Raw genomic sequence first — 22,500 nt, 5'->3', positions numbered from 1 at the left:
AAATCCTTACCTACTAAATAATTACAGCCTAATAAACAGTTTGAACTATAGTATTGAATTATACGTAACATGTGTAAGAACTCATTTCTAATCAAACTCTTGGAATCCTCCTAAAGCTGATCATCAGTCTGTGTCCTTGTGTCTCTGAACAGAAGTTCAGCGTCGTCGAGCAGGAGAAGATCGACAAGTTCATGCTGGAGCTCGATGGAACGGAGAACAAATGTAAATACCACACACTCACACACTCACACACACGCACACACACACACACACACACACACACACACACACACACACACACACTGGATCTCACCTGCTTGTCTCCCGTCTCACAGCTCAGTTTGGGGCGAATGCGATCCTGGGTGTGAGTCTGGCCGTGTGTAAGGCGGGCGCCGCTGAGAAGGGTGTTCCTCTGTACCGCCACATCGCTGACCTCGCCGGGAACAAAGACGTGATCCTGCCGGTTCCTGTAGGTGTGCTGCTCCGGAGCGCTCCTCTCATCCTCATCCTCATCCTCATCCTCACCCTCTCCTCCTCTCTCACGCAGGCCTTCAACGTCATCAACGGCGGCTCTCACGCTGGGAACAAGCTGGCCATGCAGGAGTTCATGATCCTTCCGGTCGGAGCCAAGAACTTCCACGAGGCCATGAGGATCGGCGCCGAGGTCTACCACAACCTCAAGAACGTCATCAAGGCCAAATACGGCAAAGACGCCACCAACGTGGGAGACGAGGGCGGATTCGCACCCAACATCCTCGAGAACAACGAGGGTACAGACGAGAGATCTACACGCGGGAAAAAAATATAAATCCTCAAAAAAAATTTCAGCTCTTTGCCAAGGCTGAAATAAAAGCTAATAAAAACTATATAAACATATTTAAAAAAAATATATAAAAAAACTAGTTCAATTGACAAATAAAACAACAATATAAAAAAATATTCTAAATATTAATAAAAAGTATAGTAGTATCTTACTTATCATAAAATAACACTGCTGTGAGAAACTGCGGTTTCTAGCATAAATATCCAAACATGCTTAAATCAAGATGCAAAATAAAGATATTAAAGTGTTGCTTTATGAAAAGTCTATTTATGCATAAAACAGCAGTCAATCATTTTTCTGAGCCTGTTGGCAGAGAAGTTTTTGTTTTAATCTTGATTTGACACCTGTAGCTCTGGAGCTGCTGAAGTCTGCCATCGAGAAGGCCGGCTATCCTGACAAGATCATCATCGGCATGGACGTCGCCGCCTCAGAGTTCTTCAGGAGCGGCAAATACGACCTGGACTTCAAGTCCCCCGACGACCCGAAGCGCCACATCACTGGAGACCAGCTGGGAGACCTGTACAAGAGCTTCATCAAGAACTACCCCGGTACACACACACACACACACACCTGTACAAGAGCTTCATCAAGAACTACCCCGGTACACACACACACACACACACACACACACACACACCTGTACAAGAGCTTCATCAAGAACTACCCTGGTACACACACACACACACACACACACCTGTACAAGAGCTTCATCAAGAACTACCCTGGTACACACACACACACACACACACACACACACACCTGTACAAGAGCTTCATCAAGAACTACCCCGGTACACACACACACACACACACACACACACACCTGTACAAGAGCTTCATCAAGAACTACCCCGGTACACTCACACACACACACACACACACACCTGTACAAGAGCTTCATCAAGAACTACCCCGGTACACACACACACACACACACACACACACACACACACACACACACACACCTGTACAAGAGCTTCATCAAGAACTACCCTGGTACACACACACACACACACACACACACACACACACACACACACACCTGTACAAGAGCTTCATCAAGAACTACCCTGGTACACACACACACACACACACACACACCTGTACAAGAGCTTCATCAAGAACTACCCCGGTACACACACACACACACACACACACACACACACACACCTGTACAAGAGCTTCATCAAGAACTACCCCGGTACACTCACACACACACACACACACACACCTGTACAAGAGCTTCATCAAGAACTACCCCGGTACACACACACACACACACACACACACACACACACACACACACACACACACCTGTATAAGAGCTTCATCAAGAACTACCCCGGTACACACACACACACACACACACCTGTACAAGAGCTTCATCAAGAACTACCCCGGTACACACACACACACACACACACACACACACACACCTGTATAAGAGCTTCTTCAAGAACTACCCCGGTACACACACACACACACACACACACCTGTACAAGAGCTTCATCAAGAACTACCCCCGGTACACACACACACACACACACACACACACACACACACACACACCTGTATAAGAGCTTCATCAAGAACTACCCCGGTACACACACACACACACACACACACACACACCTGTACAAGAGCTTCATCAAGAACTACCCCGGTACACACACACACACACACACACACACACACACACACACACACACCTGTACAAGAGCTTCATCAAGAACTTCCCCGGTACACACACACACACACACACACACACACACACACACACCTGTACAAGAGCTTCATCAAGAACTACCCCGGTACACACACACACACACACACACACACACACACCTGTATAAGAGCTTCATCAAGAACTACCCCGGTACACACACACACACACATGTATAAGAGCTTCATCAAGAACTACCCCGGTACACACACACACACACACACACACACACACACACACCTGTACAAGAGCACTCACTCACTCACACTCACTCTCACACACACACACTCACTCTCACACACACACATACGCACACTCACTCACTCATTCTCTCTCTCACACACACACACGCACACTCACTCACTCATTCTCTCTCTCACACACACACACACACACACTAACTCACACTCTCACTCACTCACTCACTCACACTCACTCACTCACTCTCTCACACTCACCCGCACACACACACACACACACACTCACACTCATTCGCATGCTCTCTCACTCACTCACACACACACACACACACACACACACACACTGACACTCATTCACACACTCTCACATGAGCGCTTTCACTTGCACACTCACTTACACACACACTCACTCGCACACTCACTCTCACACACACTCACTCGCACTCACTCACACTCACTCACGCACATGCATACTCACTTTCACACACTCAATCACACTCACGCACACACTCACTCTCACACTCACTTACTCAAGCACTTGCACTCTCACTCACAAACACAATCTCACACTCACATACTCACTCTCACGCACTCACACTCACTCGCGCGCACACACACACACAAACACACTGACACTCATTCACACACTCTCACATGAACGCTTTCACTCACACACTAACTCTCACACACACTCACTCACTCACTCACACTCACTCACACTCTCTCACACTTACTCTCACACACACACTCCCTCACAATCATTTGCATGCTCTCTCACACACTCACTCGCACACAGACACTCACTCTCATGTGCTCACTCATGCACTCACTCACTTGCGCACACACACTCTCACTCACTTACTCATTCACTCGCACTCACACACTCACACACTCATTCACACACTTGCAAACTCACATACTCATTCTCACGCATTATCAGTCACTCGCACTCAATCGCGCGCACACACACACACGCACACTCACTCACACTCATTTGCACGCTCTCACTCTCACTCACTTGCACTCTCACTCTCTCACATGCACACTTTCACTCACTTTCACTCACTCACTCACTCGTGCACATGCACACTCACTCTCACACTCACTCACACCCACTCATACACACACTCTCACATGCACACTTTCACTCTCTCACTCTCACTCACACTCACACTCCTTCGCACACTCACACTCTCACACACACTCACACTCTCACTCACTCAAACAGACACACTTTCACTCTCACACACGCACACTCACTCACACTCATTTGCACGCTCTCACTCTCACTCACTCACTTGCACTCTCACTCTCTCACATGCACACTTTAACTCACTTTCACTCACTCACTTGTGCACATGCACACTCACTCTCACACTCACTCACTCACTCTCAAACTCACACCCACTCATACACACTCTCACATGCACACTTTCACACTCACACTCATTCGCACACTCGCACACATTCGCACACTCGCACACTCACACTCTCACACACACTCACACTCTCACTCACTCAAACAGACACACTTTCACTCTCACACACAGCTGGTTTGTGTAGGGTTAGACTGGTTCATGTGTGTCTGGTCTGGTTTTTATCTCAGTCCAGTCCATCGAGGATCCGTTCGATCAGGACGACTGGGAGAACTGGAGCAAGTTCACGGGGTCAGTGGACATCCAGGTGGTGGGAGACGATCTGACCGTCACCAACCCCAAACGCATCCAGCAGGCCTGTGAGAAGAAGGCCTGTAACTGCCTGCTGCTGAAGGTCAACCAGATCGGCTCCGTCACCGAGTCCATCCAGGCGTGAGTGACACGCCGCACTACAGGAGCCAGTTCATTATCTCACTAATTATCACTCTTTTATGAATTATTATGTTTTTTCAGTTTTCATTTCTCACGGTTCTTTTTTTATGGTTAAAATGAATAAAATATTAGTTTTATAAAATATAGTTTTATTTACCCCTCCTCTCCCCAACTTTATTTTTATTTTTTTCCCCAAATTATTACTTTCTATTTTAATGTTTATCTTATTTTTTTAGTGATTAACTGTATAATTTAGAAAGCATGACTAATTAAGTGAAATCATATAACTTCTACAAATTGACAAACATGGTAAAAAAATGAAGGCTCTATGAAATACAGTTTTTTTTTTTTTCACAAATGCCATCTTATCTGTTTTATTTCTTTTTATTAAGCAATGTATTAAAAAAAAATATACAAATAAAGTTTAGACCTCTATGAATTCAAGTTTTATATATTACCAAATTCTGTTTTCCGTTTTGTTGTTTCTGGATTCTGTGTTAATGTTTTGATTTCAAATTGAATAATAAATAGTGTTTTTCTTCAATAACGAGATCTGTGTTGTGTGCAGGTGTAAGCTGGCTCAGTCTAACGGCTGGGGTGTGATGGTCAGCCATCGCTCCGGGGAGACGGAGGACACCTTCATCGCTGACCTGGTGGTCGGTCTCTGCACAGGACAGGTACTCCATACACTTGTGCTCAAACCGTGCATTTGAAACGCAGCTGAATGAGAATCTGCCTCACTGACACGTGTTCTGATGTGACCAGATCAAGACCGGCGCCCCCTGCAGATCAGAGCGCTTGGCAAAGTACAACCAGCTGATGAGGTCAGCAGTGACATCATACCCTCCTCAAATCAGCCGTCTAATCAGAGTGTGCAAGCCCTCACCTGTGTGTGTGTGTGTGTGTGTGTGTGTTCCGCAGGATCGAGGAGGAGCTCGGTGAAAAGGCCAGGTTCGCAGGCAAAGACTTCCGCCATCCCAAACTCTGAATTCATCTTCCAGCAGCACTGAAGCAGCTCTGATGGACTTGACGTAAATAAAACAAAGGAAAGAGATGAAGTGTCTGTGTCTTTATTCACGTGCTGTAACAATCCAAACACATGCATTTGATCATCTGCTTTCTTCAAAGCAGTGAGTCACAAGCTTTCTTTGCCATCTAAAGTCAATATAAAATAAAATAAAGTTAATATTTATTAATTATTTAACAACACGTTCACGGTTCTTTTAATGTTGGTTAATGGTCACATTCAGATGAATGAAGTACCAGGGTTATTATCGTTAACTAAAATTAAAAACTATTCTTTAAATATTACAAAACTTAAAACATATTTTATTTCAGATAGTTTTCAAGGCAACATGTCTAATTTCCATTTAGTTTAATTTGATGTGCAAAAAATGTAAATAAATAAACTATGTAGTCATATTGATTTTTTTTTATAAAAAAATGAAGAAAAAAAAACCCAAACTCAATTATTAAAGCTTAAAACCAAACATGGAAAATATAAAAAAGAAATGTAACCCAACATATAAATAAAACTAGAGGATAAATGTAATTATACAAGATCTTGAAGTGTGCAGGATCTTAAGCCCCGCCCCTTTGAGCTCACACTCATTTGCATACACATTCTGTTGTGATGTATTTATCAATTAGTGTTTGTGTTGTGAAAATGTGATCAGATGTGCGTCATTTTGTGTTTGAGATGTGTGTGAGAACGCAGAGCCGAAGGAGCGCAGGGTTGTGTGTGAGTGTGTGTGTGTGTGTGTGTGTGTGTGTGTGTGTTGCTCGGAGACACTCATCAGGCAGCAAGCGTTTCAGCGCAGCATCCCACAAACAAACGCGTGTGTCATGTGGATGTGAGTGTGATGTAGAGTCCAGAGGTCAGAGGTCACCGGCTGTATTGTCAGCACACAGGAAGTTGTGGTGTGATGCTCTCAGTCCTCCGCTTTCACACACTCCTCTGCTGCCGTCGCATTCACACACTTGTGTGCAGGGAAGAAGGGTTGACATCATATGAAATTATATTAATTGTCACAAAAAAATGCTGTCTTGATTTCCTATATTTACACTAAAGGTCAAAATGTCAAATGATTAAGATTTTTTTTTCAAATAAGTCTCTTATGCTCATCAGGGATGCATTTATTTGATCAGAAATACAGTAAAAATAGTGAAATATTATTCTAATGTAAACATCTGTTTTCTGTGTGAATCTGTGTTAAAGTGTAATGTATTTCTGTGATGCTCCGCTGTATTTTCAGCATCATTCCTCCAGTCTTCAGTGTCACATGATCTTCAGAAATCATGAATAATCTGCTGATTTACTGCTCGAGAAACATTATCAGTGTTGAACAGATTAATATTTCTGTGGAAGCTGCGCTGGGTTTTATTTCTCAGGATTCACAGATGAACAGACAGTGGAGGTTGAAGGCCCGTGACCTGAGGTCATCGCTCAGGAAACACTCATCTGACGTGGAACTATTGTGTGTGTGTCTCACAGGAGGAAATAGTTCCCGAGCGCCGCACGTTTCCAGGGGGAACCTTTATAGGGGGCGGCACCTGAGCGGGTCAGAGGTCACGTCAGTCTGTGACTCTGAAGAATGACGGGCTATAAACGAGCCGCTGATTAAATGTGACACAAAGCTCACAGTCGTCACCAGGGCTGTCTGAAGCGAGCGAGTCTGTGAGGAACCAGGATCTGTGTTCAGTCTGCTGAGTGACGTCTGAGGGGCGGGGCGTCGCTCACGGCAACCTGTGGCTATGTGTGACATCACAGCGATGCTCCTTAAAGGGCCGGCGCAGCACCTGCTCCGACAGAGACCCGTCCTGAAGCCTACAGGACAGAACCATAACACTGGACTGCTAGCAGGTTAGATTTCTCTCGAACAAGGATGTTTTTTTCATCTCCTCTGAACTTCGGCTCCTCTCTTCATCTCACTCGCCTCCTGCTCCTCATCATCGCTGTGGCAACACAGGTGGAGGGACGGCCGTCACCACGGCGACCGGACGCTCAGGTGAGGATGTGATTTGTGTGTAAACCACTGATTCGACCAATCATGTGAGTTTGGGGCGGGACTATCGGACTAACTGACCAATGACAGACGAGGGTTCGGGAAACATGTTTGAAAACAGTCATCATGTGTTTGATGGCACTAGTGCAGCCAAAAAAAAAACGATGCAAAAGGCATAATTACTATTTTCTCATTTACTTTATTAAGTGATAAAAAAAATTTGTTTAATGACGTTGTAAAGTGAACTAAAACTGAAAATTAAAATAAAATATAGAAATGTGGTGAAATTAATTGTATATTTTGAGAAAACTAAAGTATGTTTTGACTTTGCATGCATGTCCTCCAAAAACAATATTAGCACTTTAACAATAACACTGATAAAATATCAGAAACACATTTTTTACAAAAACATTAACTAAAACTAAAGAGGAAATACAAAAGCTAAAACTAAAAATTCTAATTGAATGTATTTACAAAAACTATGAACATTAATTCAAACTATAATAGTATCTTAGTTATTTGGGGGGGGGGGGGAACTTAAAATTCAAAATGCTAAATTATCATTTTCTTTTTCAAATTAATAAGACATAATAACATCCAGAGTTATTATAGTTAACTGAAACTAAAACCATTAAAATTAATTGCATTGCTTGAAAAGTTCACTCAAATAAAATGAAATATATATTTTTTATTTTATTTTATTTCACTTCACTTTTATTTTAAGTTGTATTTTTATATTCTATACATTTATTTATTTTCTATTGCAGAATTTCTCATTTTCATATAGATTAACATGTAAACTGCGTTAACAAATAAAATATAAATAAATAAATAGTCAAATCTAACCCCAAAAATAGTACACTAAAAAGTAAACAAAATAAAAAAAAATTAAAGAAATAAAGTATTAAAAATAATTTTAAAAAAATCAATTTAAAGTAAAAATTATATATTAAAAGTTACAGTAAAATAACTCTCCACAGAGGAAGTGATTATTTATTTGTATTTATCTGTATTTTTTTGTTATAGCTTTTTTTTTTAATAAATATAACACTTGTGTTAACTATAAACTACGACATTTCTCTCAATAAATTCTTAATTTGCTGCTTATTAATAGTGCGGTAGTTTTTAGGTTTAGGTATTGGGTAAGATTAGGGATGTAAAATAAGGTCAAGTAGAATAAGGCATTAATATGTTCTTAATTAGCACTAATACATGGCTAATATTCTAGTAATATGCATGCTAATAAGCAACTAATAGGTAACTTACCTATTCTAAAGTGTTACCAACATATATATATATATATATATATATATATATATATATATATATATAATCAACATATTTAAATTGATAATTGTAATTGTATTGATAATAGTTTTTTCCATTGTTTTCTCAGTTGAATTTATTATGTGCATTGCATCATGGGATTGTAGTTCTTTTCTCTATTAAAGCCAGCTTGTCACATTGTTTGATCTTCAGATACTTTATTGCTTCTAATCAAGCGGATCTTTTAAAAACCACTGTAGGAAAAATCAAGTCGGTGTCAGAAATAAAAATGATTATTTGCTGATTTTATTCATTTATTGAAAGCATTGTGTGATAGCCTACTGGCTAAATGTGGAGTTATATATATATATAAACAGAAAGAGTACTAGTGTCTGCATGCAGAGAGAGGAAATACTGCAACAGTGATAGTGTGTGTGTGTGTGTGTCTGCGTGCGTGTGTGTGTGTCTGTGTCTGTGTGTGTGTGTGTGTGTGTGTGTGTCTGTGTGTGTGTGTGTGTGTGTGTCTGTGTATGTCTGTGTGTGTGTGTGTGTGTGTGCAGGTTCTGCAGGATCTGTTCGGGCTGAAGATCAGCTCTCTGGTACTGGCTCACCCAGAGGTCAGCGAGGGGTCAGCAGATGAAGCCCCGCCCCTCTCACAGCCGCGTCATGCTAACGCCGCTCCGTCACGCGTGTTCCTGGAGCTGCTGGGCCGTCACAGGAAGCTGCAGGGGCGGAGCAGGAAGGGTGTGGCGCGCGGCTGCTTCGGGATGAAGGTGGACCGGATCGGGGTCATCAGTGGACTGGGATGCTGACGCTCTCAGGTACACACTACTTCATCTGAGACCACAGAACTAAAGCTGTGTGGTGTCAGTCCTGCACGCTTAGTCTGGTGTGTTTTCTTCATGTGCAGGTGATCGAGACCTTCACCTGAGCATCACAGATCCAGCTCTTCTCCTGATGTGTGTGTTGACTGTCGGATCATTGTTCCTGTCCAGACGGATGTGACGAGACCGACTCTGCAGAACACACACCTTCATGTGTTTGTCTTCTAAAGATCCTGAGGTCTTCTCAGCAGTGTGTGTGTGTGTGCGTGTGTCTGTGTGCGTGTCTGTGCGTGTGTGTCTGTGCGTGTGTGTGTGTGCGTGTGTGCGTGTGTGCGTGTGTGTCTGTGTGTGTCTGTGTGTGTGTGTGTGTGTGTGTGTGTGTGTGTGTGTGTGTGTGTGTGACCTCTGGCTGATTGTTCGGTCAGTTTTGTCTTCTGTGTCTGACGTGACAGAGCTTCTGTTCAGTTTGTGAGTGGGAACTTTTTCTCAATATTTAACACAAGTTTAAACTTGTTTGTGTGTCCTCCATAAATATTATTTAACATCTAAATCTGAGCTGATGTTGTTTGTTGTATTCTTCTCTATATTCTGAAAGTTTGTTCATATTTCATTCACACCGATTTAACATTTTACTCCTGAAAACATGGTGAAAATGTGTGTGTTTTCTGTCTGTTGACAGTATTTTAAGATTTATGGGAGCGATAAAAACCCTAACCCTAAATAATTACAAATTATAGTCTCAGGCAGGGTCAGAAGGGTTTTGATGCCTGTGTGCATCATCACTGAGTTTTCATGCGCATTAAAATCATTTCTATTAGAAGAAGAGCAGATTTGCGCTCTGCACTTCCAGTGTCTGCTTACGTCATCATTCACCCTCTACAAGACCCGCCCACAGAGGGTCATACTTCTGATTGACATATAAACTGACCAACCAGCGATAAGATGTCAGCCAGGTGTTGCCAAGGATTGAAGCGACTCCAATAACATTATATTTATCTCCTGCAGTGCGAAATTAAGCCAATAAACGATTGGGTTATTTTGGGGCTTATTTTGAGTAGCATTTACCGCCACCTACTGGTTATTTCAGTTTCATGTTTAAAAGTATCATTCGATTTTTTCTATCATTTTATATTTCTGTATTGCAGTATTTATATTTAAAACATTAATCTCATAACATTATTTATGCAATTTGTATGATTTTTTTAAATAAAATTGCAAAGTACTAGAAATATATATAATCAAGTGTATAGAACCCTGCATATTTAGTTTTTTTTTTTTTGTATTTTAAATAAACAAATGAATAAATAAAGCCTCAAAGCCAATGCAACTTTCAAGCATTTCCATGGAAGTGAATGTTTAGTATCAGTCAACAATATAGGTTTATAGATAAATATAATTAAATTACAAATGTGAGAAACAAACTTTTGGAACAAACATACATACATACATACATATACGACATTGGGAAAAGAAAGACTATTTAAAATAAATAAGACTAAGGAAAAAAACAAAAAACAGAAAATTACTGTACAGATTTGTGATTTTTTTTTACTGTATACAAGGGGTCAACATAAAAATAATAAATATAAAGGGGAGAAACTATTAGAAAAGTTTCAAAGGTTAAGGTTTCAAATATCGGTCTTTTTTTGTCATCGATGCATGACGTCATGTCAGTGAGAATAGCGGGTCAGAGGTGTGACGTAACGAGGAGGCGGGTCCCGCCCACGTGACACCGCTGCAGCGCAGCTCGTGCGACTGTCTGGAACTGAACCGAATCACCGGTCAACACCGCTCCGTTTACCGGCCAGCGCGATCTTCCGCCTCCCGTGACGCGTTCCAGCAGCGGCAGCATCATGTCGGCGGTGCAGCGGATGAAAGTAGCGAACGAGAAACACAGCAAGACGATCACACAGAGAGGACATGTGCAGAAAACCACGGTACGCGCGCCCCCGCGACTCTCGCGCACCCGCACGAACATTTTATATATATATATATATATATATATATATATATATATATATATATATATATATATATATATATATATATATACACACACACACACACACACACACACACACACACACACACACACATACACACACACACATTAATACACACAATATACGACTATACACATTGCGCATTCAACAATCACATACACGCTCATATAAAATACACACCAATAATACAATTATTGCACGTTTATGACACCATCTCTAAAATAACATCTAGGTGCAATTTTATTCCTTCACTCTTTGATACAGTTATGATACACACACACCAGGTTCCCAAAATATGGCGCTCCATTTGTGCCAAAATTATACACTTTTTTTTTTTGTTGTTGAATACTTTCGCGTCTGCAGTTGTTTTGTTTCAGTTTAATGCTTTGCAAGTTTCTGTTCACTGTGAAAGTCCTGCAAAACATTTGACAGATATCCAGAGAAACAAATACAACATTTAGATTTATCAGTAACAAGTATTAGTTATAGTATAGTATAGGGTATAGTAACACTCCGATGCGTTTCTCTTTCTCTCAGCTGCTAACATGTTCTAAGAATGTTCTGCTAACGTTCCCAATTAATTATGAAAGCATTGTTTCTGAATGTTATCTGAACATTCACAATGTCCAATCAAATGTTGTTGTTTTCTTGGATATGCGAACGATAATGGAACAACATTTCATTTTATCCTGTTGTTAACATGCAAATGTTACTTTTGATGTTTTTTTAATGTTAGGAAACAAGTGGGGCATTTAAAGAACATTCAACTATGGACAGATAATGTTGTGTGCTAATGTTTTAAAAACATGTTCTGTGAATATTATGATAGTATTGTTAAATTATGATATGATATGATAACGATTCGATTTATTTTTTTGTATTGCAATCTTGCTCCAACCAAAGTGATTTGAAAGCACCTGATAATTATGACTTCCCAACATTAAATTGAACACATAAATAGACAAATGTGACAGATGCATTTTTGGCACAATTGGAACGCCTTATTTTTTTATATATTTATCTTTACAATTATGCAATGACTGTAGATATGGACTAATGTGTACTACAGAAGAAGTCAACTGTTTTATGTTGTTGTTGTTGTTGGAAGAGACCTTGTATTCTTAATCTAGTGATAGCCTGTGTTTGAGCCGTAGATGTGTGTGTGTGTGTGTGTGTGTGTGTGTGTGTGTGTGTCCTGCAGCGTGTGGTGAATGAGGAGAAGTCTCCGGTGGGTCCGTGGCTCCTCGCTCTCTTTGTGTTCGTGGTCTGTGGATCAGGTGAGACATATCTGACATCACACACTTGATCCAGCAACATTCACTCTCAGGTCATCTCTCTGCAGTGAATGGGTGCCGTCAGAATGAGAGTCTGATAAAAACATCCCAATAATCCACAGCACTCCAGTCCATCAGTGAACATCTGGAGAAGACAAAACATGAAACACCTCCAGCATTAAGATGATTTTAACTCAAACACATAGAGTCTATAATCCATAATAACACTTCCTCCAGTGAAAAAGTGTTCTGGTCTGAATCAGGAGAGAAGTCTGCAGGCAGAATGTTAAAGATGACGAGCCGTAACCGATGATAGTAACCATTAATTTTACCACTCCGGTCAAATATTGCACTGCAGACATCACAAACTGCTTTAACTTTTCATCTTTTGTCTTCTCCAGATGTTCACTGATGGACTGGAGTGCTGTGGAGTATTGTGCTGTTTTTATCAGACTCTCATTCTGACGGCACCCACCCATTTGTTGTGTGCTGTTTTTCCTCAGTAAAGCAGAACAGGAACTTCATCTCAGATCCTGCTGATGTTCAGATGTTCCACCTGCATGAATAATGTGCTGTTTATTCACGTAGAGTCTGGTCTGTGCATCATCATTTAGCTTATTTGCATGCTGTATATAACGAGGCTGTTGTTTCACAGACCTCAGATGTAAATCATGTGGGTTCTACAGCTAAAAATAATGTTACGGTGGTGTTAAAATGTAACCTGTGGTGTCCTCTGGGTTGTCTTTCCTTAACTTTTGGATTCTTTAATGCATAATAGTCAAAAATGGCAATATATTTTTTATATAAAATTTATTTATATAATATCTATTTTTTATTCATGCAACTAATAGAAATTGATCTTTTGGTTCATGTCTCTTTCTAACAGTGCTGTTTGCATTTGACTTGTCTAGACACAGGATTTAAAGGGACAGTTCACCCAAAAATGAAAATGACCCATGATTTACTCACCCTCAGGCATCCTTAGCTGTAAATGGCTTTCTTTCTTTCAGATAAATCCAGTTGGAGTTATATATAAAAAAATTCTCTCTCTTCCAAGCTTTATAATGGCAGTGAATGAGTGTTATTTTGCAAATGGTCTAAAAGAAGTCCAATAAATCGCTTCACTACAGGAGCCATTCATTCACCTCCGGAGCCGTGTGAGGCACTTTTAAAGATGGATGGATACACTTTATTGCACTTCTTTTAGACCATTTGCAAAATAACACCCATTCACTGCATTTTTAAATATATCTCTGATTGGATTTGTATGAAAGAAGAAAGTCATACACACTTAGGATGGCATGAGGCTGAGTAAGACATGAGGTAATATTAATTTTTGGGTGACCTGTCTCTTTAATATGAGGATGTGATGTGTTCAGGCTTTAACTGGATGTGTGTTTGTGTTTCAGCCATCTTCCAGATCATCCAGAGCATCAGACAGGGCATGTGAGCCGTCCGTCCGTCTGCAGACGCTGATCGCTGCTTCTGTTCATCTCTCAGTGGTTTACAGACGATTTTAACTGTGTGTGTGTGTCACAGTTCCTGTAGTTTGTGATTGGCTGTTCTTCCTCAGGTGGTTTTATCCGCTGTCATCACACACAATGCTCTGATTTGATCTTATTTCCGCTGAAGTGTGTGTGAATCAGACATTCTGTACATCTGTCTCTCTTCCACCCTCTGACAGGAAATAAATGCTGTGTAATAATGATTTTATACAAATAAAAGGTATTTTCTCTATCCGCACTCTGTTTTACTTTCACAATAAATAACCAACACAAACTCACCATGAAAACAGATTCAGAATGAAATCTATCTATCTATCTATCTATCTATCTATCTATCTATCTATCTATCTATCTATCTATCTATCTATCTATCTATCTATCTATCTATCTATCTATCTATCTATCTATCTATCTACCTCTGTCAGTCTGTGCGCGTGCTCGGCTCCTGGGGGCGCGCGCCTGCGTGACGTCACTGGTGTGAAGAAGATGGCTGCGCTCGTGAAGGCGGAAGGTAAGTGGCGGAATCCGTCTCCGTTGCGGTTACACGTTACTGTCAGCGCGCGAGCAGCCGTTTATCAGAACCCGTCCGCTCGGTCCCGGTGTGCGAGCGCGTCTCTGTTCCTCCTGCGTGTGTGTTTATATCCCACTTATCGGTGTGTGTGTGTGTGTGTGTGTGTGTGTGTGTGTGTGTTTGTATCTGTCAGTCCGGGGCCTTTGGGTTTGTCATATTTATGTTTCTGAAAAAAATAATGACTGTCAGTCAGACGGTTTCGTTCGGTCCTGTGTGTGTGTGTGTGTGTGTGTGTGTGTGTGTGTGTGTGTGTTCGGTGCAGGTGACGTTATGTCTCTCACAAAACACCACAGTTTTGTAGACTGTCATTGTTCCTTGTATTGATGGTAAATATGTTCATCATTCAGTATCGTTGTATGATCTGGTGCCACAGTATTGTGTAGTAATAGTGTACTGAATCAGACACGATCATGTAAACACATGCACAGAATAATATCTTTTGATCATTAACACTCACAGCTTCATTAGTCATTAATATAAACAGAAATATGTTGAAACGCATTTCATACAGATATTATTATTATGTTAGTATTCAGACTTCACATAACCTGATTAATTGTCTGACATTAATTTCACGTTGAGGACCATCAATTAACCCTTTTTTTCTCTCTAAAATCTACTGACAGTAATGAGCATTTTCTGTATTAGTGTTTGAATGTTGTTTACATGTGTGTCTTTCACATGTTTGTGAAGCAGCTGGAGGCGGAGCTATGCTGAATCAAGAGTGATGATTTTTTAAAACAGCTGTGAAGTGTTTCTGAGTAAATACTGATGAGTCTGTGAGAAAGCTTACTTTTTTCATGATATTTCAGCTTCTAAAATTAAATGAAATGCAGCTCATTTCACATTTGGAATGTTGAATTCTATGTAAATGCATTATTGTTGATAACCGATATTTTGAACCTATATATACATGTCTGGTGTAAAAATAAAAATAAGTTTAAAAATTTATAATAACAAGGGCTCTGACAAATGTTTTTTTTAAATGCTTTTAAATAATTTTACCACCAAATCAGAGACTGATACTGATAACCATTAAAAAAAGCTTAATATCGGCACCGATTATTGGCCGACCCCTAGTAGTAGTAGGATCATTTTCTAAGATATTCATTTTTTTAAGTTTAACACTGGGTTTGTTTACATGCACTGATGTTCTTTAATCACTTTTTTTCATGTCCATAGAATAAAACAAGTAACTAAAATAATTAAATAATTAAATTCACTCAGGAAAATCACTCAGTAAAATTATTTGTTGCGTTTGCGTCTCTTGCAGTGTCTAATGCATGGTTCTTCACAGAGCGGTTCGATCATTCTTTTCTCTTTACTGTTAACATTGACATATTAGTAATATTTCTAAAATCGTGATTCCTCGATTTATAAAAAATGAAATCATAGCAAAATATTAAATTCGAATGAACTGATAAAATCGGAGCCATGACCCAGCAGCCAGCTCCTCGTGGAGACGGCATCCCATGAAAATAAATCATCACAAATAAAAACTATGCCCTTCATTTGGGTGATTTTGTGTTTGAGAGATTAAACAATATTTTTTGACTGTGTGACGCCACTTTCCAGCCCATGTTGCCCAAATGATTCTCAATCGGCGAAGCTCATTTGTGCTGGGTTTATATTGTTAAATAGAGACTGTGTGTGTGTGTGTGTGTGTGTGTGTGTGAGAGAAAGTGAGTGAGTTTGTGTGTGTGTGAGAGAGAGAGAGAGAGAGAGAGTGAGTGTGAGAGAGAGAGTGTGTGTGAGAGAGAGAGTGTGTGTGAGAGAGAGAGTGAGTGTGAGAGAGAGAGTGAGTGTGTGTGTGAGAGTGTGTGAGAGAGAGAGTGAGTGTGTGTGTGTGAGTGTGTGAGAGAGAGAGAGAGTGTGAGAGAGAGAGTGTGTGTGAGAGAGAGAGTGTGTGTGAGAGAGAGAGTGAGTGTGAGAGAGAGAGTGAGTGTGTGTGTGAGAGAGTGAGAATACATTGTATCACTAACTGTGGTTACCAGGCAACACAGGCGACAGATCCAGAGAGAGACCGACTCTAGAAATGCATCAGTTGCAATCGTGTGATATATATATATATATATATATATATATATATATATATATATATATATATATATATATATATATATATATCTTTATCTTATTTTTATCTGGTGCCTTTTATTGTATTTTTTACATTTCTTTACTAGCCCCACTCAGTTCATGTGAGTGAGTGTGTGTGTGTGAGAGAGAGAGAGAGAGAGAGTGAGTGAGTGAGTGAGTGAGTGTGTGTGTGTGTGTGTGTGTAATTAATAAATAAACTTTAGTAATTAGAATTAAAACTTGGTTACCATGTATGAATGCATAGATATTTTAACTGAACATTATAACGGGACTGTTGGGGGTGCTGCGTTGGTCATTCGGTGTTTCTGTAAACAAATAAAAGGGGAAAAAACTACAATGGAATCTAATAGGATGATAAAATTAATACAAATTCTACTAATAAGCACATTGTGAAACACACAAATTATTAGCGAGCTATTGGATTCATGAATATTAAACAGGTTGTGTGCGTTAGCTCCGCCCACACACGAAAAACTCAACAGTTCTTAAACGGTCAATTCTGCATGTATGTAAGACTCTGTGCTCGCTCTGCTCTCACCGAAGCGAGTGGTGTGTCTTTACAGTAGAGTTTACTGTACGTCAAACACAGCTGCGCTGCACATCATTGAGATGAACTGAGAAATCTCACAGATGGAGGAGAAACTCTGAAGAGCTCAGTCTGAGAGTGTTCTTAGCCTCCAGTTCAAATCTGAGAGTTTATTAGCCAGTGGCTAATATTAGACAACATTAAGAGTGAAGATTCAGTCACATAAAATAGAGGGTTGAATCCCCATGAACTATCCGTCAAAAGAAAAAAGAAATACATGTAATGATTTTAAACAAATATAGCTTTTTAAATTGTTTTTTAAATGTTCCCAAAGTAAGTTTCTCCTGCTCACGAAGGCTGCATTTATTTGATCAGAAATACAGTAAAAATAGTGAAATATTATTCTAATGTAAAACAGCTGTTTTCTGTGTGAATCTGTGTTAAAGTGTCATTTATTTGCGATAGAAATCTTTTGTAACATTATAAAAGTCTTTACTGTCACTTTTGATCAGTTTAATGCAAACTTGATTAATAAAGATTTTCTTCTTTTAAACTTGGTAATGTAAAATAAACATTTGTAAAATCATGTAAATATATATATATATATTTATATGATTGAATTTAGCATTTAATTTTTTAATATATATATATATATATATATATATATATATATATATATATATTTCTCCTTCATATTTTAACATTTTACTTGGTTTATAACTAATGAATCATTCATAAACATGGACATGAATATTTAATTTCTGTTAACTTTTATTTAATTTCCTGTCAGTGTTGCAGTTTCGTCCTCCCTGGATCATGTGACTGCCTCCTGCAGACCGGAGGAGTGAACTACACCATGAACAACAAGGACACAACGACTGAGTCCGGTCCGTCTCACACACACACACACACACTCTCGCACACGCACGCACACACACACACACGCACACACACGCACACACACACACACACACACACACACACACACACACACACACACTGTACTCTGATGAATGTGTTTGTGTGTAACAGAGAGCAGCAGTCAGATGAACACACACACACACACACACACACACACACACACACGCTCACAGACTCACACACACACACACACACACACTCTCTCTCTCACACACACACTGTACTCTGATTAATGTGTTTGTGTGTAACAGAGAGCAGCGGTCAGACGAACACACACACACACACTCTCTCTCTCTCACACACACACTGTACTCTGATGAATGTGTTTGTGTGTAACAGAGAGCAGCGATCAGATGAACACACACACACACACACACACACACACACGCTCACAGACTCACACATACACACTCTCTCTCTCTCACACACACACTGTACTCTGATGAATGTGTTTGTGTGTAACAGAGAGCAGCGGTCAGATGAACACACACACACACACACGCTCACAGACTCTCACACACACACACACACACACACACTCTCTCTCTCTCACACACACACACTGTACTCTGATGAATGTGTTTGTGTGTAACAGAGAGCAGCGGTCAGATGAAAGTGTTTTTACCCAGTAAGCTTCTGGAGAGTCTGCCTCGCTCCAGCACTTTCCCCAAAGAGAGACTGCGCTGGAACACCAACGAGGTGCAGGTTCAGTCAAACAAGTTCAAATGGTTTAATATTCTGTGTTATGTCCGTTAGCGTTTATTTAATTTCAAATAACAGATATTTTTTTTTGTACTGATCTCTTTAATCTGTTGAGTTTATAGTTTTTAATGTGTTTTATTTCGATTGCTAGTATTTTACAAGCATCTTTGTTTTTGATCGTCACTATTTTCCTGCTCTACACAAATAAATACAATGTAAATATATTATATAATTTATAAAACACATAAAAACTGCTTCAGACTTCCAGGCTAATCTTTCTCAAGCTAACCTAAAGTGGGTCTTGACAAACTTTGAGTTAAAGTTTTAGTTATTGGGTTTCATGATTTAAAAAAAAAAAATGAAGTTGTATTATTAGTTTGATTTATTTTAGTACATCAAGTTAATCTAAGTGAAGATGAGAGTAATTAGCTGTTTATGTATTTTTTAATGAAAATGGTTGTTGTTGTTCTGCTTGTTTATGATGGTGTACATTTTCATGTGTGTTTCAGGAAATTGCATCCTTCCTGATTTCGTTCGACAGACATGACGAGTGGCTTTCTTGCACGCTCAAGACCAGGTCAGTGTGTGTGAAACATGTCAAAATATCAGCAGCAGTTCAATCAGAAATGTTGAGGACAGTTACAGCAATAGAAATGAACCTATTTAATGTTATTCACAAGTTAAGTTTTATTTGAAAGTAAATGAATTAAATGTACATTAACTGCCTTTATTCATCTACTGAATATTGAATATTTTCAAACGAGGTTAAGCTGTCAGATTTATCGTATGTGTTCCTTGTTTGTGATTAATTTCACAGGCCACAGAACGGTTCAGTCATCCTTTACAATCGCAAGAAGGTCAAATACCGGAAAGATGGATATTGCTGGAAGAAGAGGAAGGACGGAAAGACGACCAGAGAGGATCACATGAAGCTGAAGGTTCAGGGCATGGAGGTGTGTGTGTGAGTGTGTGTGTGTGTGTGTGAGTGAGTGTGTGTGGTCATATGACGCTCATATCTTTCCCTCTCTCCTCCTGCAGTGTCTTTACGGTTGTTATGTTCATTCCTCCATCGTCCCAACATTCCACAGAAGATGCTATTGGCTGCTGCAGGTTAGTTATTATGAGCATGTGACACTAATCTACCCAATCAGAAGCCAGGATGTGTGCATGTCATTATTGTAAATATTTCTTAATTAATTTTTGTAAGTAGATTAGTAGATTTAATTATTTTTAGTATGTGTTTATATTAATATTTTTTTATTTTTATGTTTATTACTATTATTTGAATTTAATGACAAAAAAAATAAATAAATCATGACAGTGTTTTAATACACATCTGTGTGTGTTCAGAACCCAGACATCGTTCTAGTGCACTATCTGAACGTGCCGTCGCTGGAGGACAGTGGGAAGTCCTGTGGACCGGTCTCATGTGCTCTGACCGACCGCAGGGACAGTCTGCGCTGGAGCCGAGACGAACTGCTGTCTCAACTCAAACCCATGTGTGAGTGACCAATCACACGCCTGCAGCCTCACCAAACAGCCAATCACATGCCTTCTGCCTCACCAAACAACCAATCACACGCCTGTAGCCTCACCAAACAACCAATCACACGCCTGCTGCCTCACCAAACAACCAATCACATGCTGCAGCCTCACCAAACAACCAATCACACGCCTACAGCCTCACCAAACAACCAATCACACGCCTGCTGCCTCACCAAACAACCAATCACACGCCTGCTGCCTCACCAAACAACCAATCACACGCCTGCAGCCTCACCAAACAACCAATCACACGCCTGCAGCCTCACCAAACAACCAATCACACACCTGCTGCCTCACCAAACAACCAATCACACGCCTGCTGCCTCACCAAACAACCAATCACACGCCTGATCTGAATGTATCACTTCTTCTGGTATTGCAATATAATAACATCTGTTACATATGAGAGTGATGCAAAAATGTGGTCTCCGTGGTACAGACAGAATAATTAACACCGGGCTGCTAAAGTGTTGAAAATGTAATGCAAAAACCTCAAATCATTCAAATCAGAAAATGTGAGACTCTGTATCTGTGTTTGTGTGTGTTCAGTCCACAGCTTGAAATGGTCTTGTGGAGGCAACGGTTCTGTGGAGCTCTCAGTGGAGCAGATGGTGCAACAGATCTTAGAAACACAACAGACCAAACCACAACCACGAACACACACCTGCCTCTGCGGTAAACACAGATAAATACACATCTACAGTAAATATCACTGTGATTTTGATGAAGTAGATCACATGCGTTTGATTGATTGGTGTTTTCCACAGCATCTCCCGGATCCAACATTCCTCACCGCTGCAACAGCACCAGACACCGCATCATCTCGCCCAAACTGCCCCCCCCTCACCCCGCCCTCAGCGAGCGGCAGAATGTGTCCAGTGAGGGCTCCGGAGCGGAGGTGGATCCCGGCGATGCTTCAGTCGCTGTCAGACCTTCAGAGAGGAAGCAGCTGCCAGAAGATGGTGGGCGGGTCGAGGACACGGGGGGCGTGGCTTCACCGTGCTCCGCCTCTTCTTCGTCCTCTTCGAGTCCGCCCCAAACACAGCGGGCGGCGACAGTTGCTCTTAGCAACGGTTTCTACGGTGACCAGCGGGGTGGATTGGCAGCGGTGGCACTCCCGCAGAATGCGCTCATCGTCATGACGACGGCAGCACCGGTGGGGCGTGGCTGTGGGGAGGAGCCAAACACTGAGTTAGGCTCCACCCACCTGTCGCTCACCCGTGCCGGCGGGCGACTCGTTCTATCTCCTGTGCTACCCAAACAAGACACGCCCTCCCCGTCAAGCTCCGCCTCACCACCGAGCCCCGCCCCACCCAATCAGGGCGTGGCTACACTGTCACTCACTCTCCTGCCCAGCCCTGTGATTGGAGGACTGCTGTTGACCTCTCGGAACACCCCCGGGATGCTCCTGCACCCAACATCGCCCGCGCTGCTCCCCTTCGACCCCGATTCCTTTCTCAACAGCCCCAAACAGGGGCAGACCTACGGAGGCCCCGCCCTCACACCCCACTCCAACTCCGCCTCCTCTTCCCCGTCTCCACCTCATTCAACATCTCCTCGGTCTCTCGCTCTGTCTCTTTCTCCCACGTCTCCGCCCTCGTCTCTATCATCCCTCTCTTCTGAGACGGAAAGGAAGAGTATTCTGGGTCTTCCCTCGTCCAGTCCTGTCTCCCTGTCTCTTTCTCTCTCTCCGACGCAAACGATTCCC

At 41.0% G+C, this 22,500-nt stretch overlaps 4 protein-coding genes across 5 annotated transcripts in view; all 4 read left to right on the top strand.

The window, feature by feature from the left end:
• LOC113065773 (beta-enolase-like) overlaps positions 1 to 5,607 on the top strand; it is an 8,963-nt gene extending 3,356 nt beyond the window's left edge. The window contains exons 5-12 of the mRNA XM_026237287.1: positions 153 to 222; positions 336 to 469; positions 548 to 770; positions 1,174 to 1,371; positions 4,352 to 4,553; positions 5,122 to 5,230; positions 5,319 to 5,377; positions 5,475 to 5,607. Of these exons, the coding sequence (XP_026093072.1) occupies positions 153 to 222; positions 336 to 469; positions 548 to 770; positions 1,174 to 1,371; positions 4,352 to 4,553; positions 5,122 to 5,230; positions 5,319 to 5,377; positions 5,475 to 5,541 (1,062 nt within the window). The 3' untranslated portion in view covers positions 5,542 to 5,607. The remainder of the gene's footprint in view (positions 1 to 152; positions 223 to 335; positions 470 to 547; positions 771 to 1,173; positions 1,372 to 4,351; positions 4,554 to 5,121; positions 5,231 to 5,318; positions 5,378 to 5,474) is intronic.
• A 1,831-nt stretch (positions 5,608 to 7,438) lies between these two features.
• On the top strand, positions 7,439 to 9,636 carry LOC113065305 (C-type natriuretic peptide 2-like). The gene is made up of 2 exons (XM_026236538.1): positions 7,439 to 7,561; positions 9,385 to 9,636. The coding sequence occupies exons 1-2, from the start codon at positions 7,439 to 7,441 to the stop codon at positions 9,634 to 9,636; spliced, it is 375 nt and encodes a 124-aa protein (XP_026092323.1).
• A 1,642-nt stretch (positions 9,637 to 11,278) lies between these two features.
• On the top strand, positions 11,279 to 14,662 carry LOC113065772 (stress-associated endoplasmic reticulum protein 1). The gene is made up of 3 exons (XM_026237285.1): positions 11,279 to 11,585; positions 12,853 to 12,928; positions 14,335 to 14,662. The coding sequence occupies exons 1-3, from the start codon at positions 11,502 to 11,504 to the stop codon at positions 14,373 to 14,375; spliced, it is 201 nt and encodes a 66-aa protein (XP_026093070.1). The 5' UTR covers positions 11,279 to 11,501; the 3' UTR covers positions 14,376 to 14,662.
• Positions 14,663 to 14,880: 218 nt separating this feature from the next.
• The window catches only part of LOC113065770 (calmodulin-binding transcription activator 2-like), a 26,872-nt gene continuing 19,252 nt past the window's right edge, over positions 14,881 to 22,500 (top strand). For both annotated transcript variants that reach the window (XM_026237283.1, XM_026237282.1), the window contains exons 1-9: positions 14,881 to 14,941; positions 18,415 to 18,511; positions 19,141 to 19,244; positions 19,757 to 19,824; positions 20,065 to 20,200; positions 20,286 to 20,357; positions 20,598 to 20,748; positions 21,342 to 21,467; positions 21,560 to 22,500. The exon at positions 21,560 to 22,500 is cut by the window's right edge and continues 675 nt beyond it. In XM_026237283.1, the coding sequence (XP_026093068.1) occupies positions 18,481 to 18,511; positions 19,141 to 19,244; positions 19,757 to 19,824; positions 20,065 to 20,200; positions 20,286 to 20,357; positions 20,598 to 20,748; positions 21,342 to 21,467; positions 21,560 to 22,500 (1,629 nt within the window). In that variant the 5' untranslated portion in view covers positions 14,881 to 14,941; positions 18,415 to 18,480. The remainder of the gene's footprint in view (positions 14,942 to 18,414; positions 18,512 to 19,140; positions 19,245 to 19,756; positions 19,825 to 20,064; positions 20,201 to 20,285; positions 20,358 to 20,597; positions 20,749 to 21,341; positions 21,468 to 21,559) is intronic.

This window comes from Carassius auratus, chromosome 48 (assembly GCF_003368295.1).
Source record: "Carassius auratus strain Wakin chromosome 48, ASM336829v1, whole genome shotgun sequence".
NCBI classification, from domain to species: Eukaryota; Metazoa; Chordata; class Actinopteri; order Cypriniformes; family Cyprinidae; genus Carassius; species Carassius auratus.
This window is presented reverse-complemented; position numbering and strand designations above follow the sequence as displayed.

What these genes read in the sequence shown, in the direction of transcription:
- LOC113065772 (XM_026237285.1), top strand. Translation starts at nt 11,502, where the DNA reads ATGTCGGCGGTGCAGCGGATGAAAGTAGCGAACGAGAAACACAGCAAG. An exon ending in GACATGTGCAGAAAACCACG is followed by an intron (nt 11,586 to 12,852) that starts GTACGCGCGCCC and finishes TGTGTCCTGCAG; the next exon opens with CGTGTGGTGAATGAGGAGAA. An exon ending in GTTCGTGGTCTGTGGATCAG is followed by an intron (nt 12,929 to 14,334) that starts GTGAGACATATC and finishes TTTGTGTTTCAG; the next exon opens with CCATCTTCCAGATCATCCAG.
- LOC113065305 (XM_026236538.1), top strand. Translation starts at nt 7,439, where the DNA reads ATGTTTTTTTCATCTCCTCTGAACTTCGGCTCCTCTCTTCATCTCACT. An exon ending in CACGGCGACCGGACGCTCAG is followed by an intron (nt 7,562 to 9,384) that starts GTGAGGATGTGA and finishes GTGTGTGTGCAG; the next exon opens with GTTCTGCAGGATCTGTTCGG.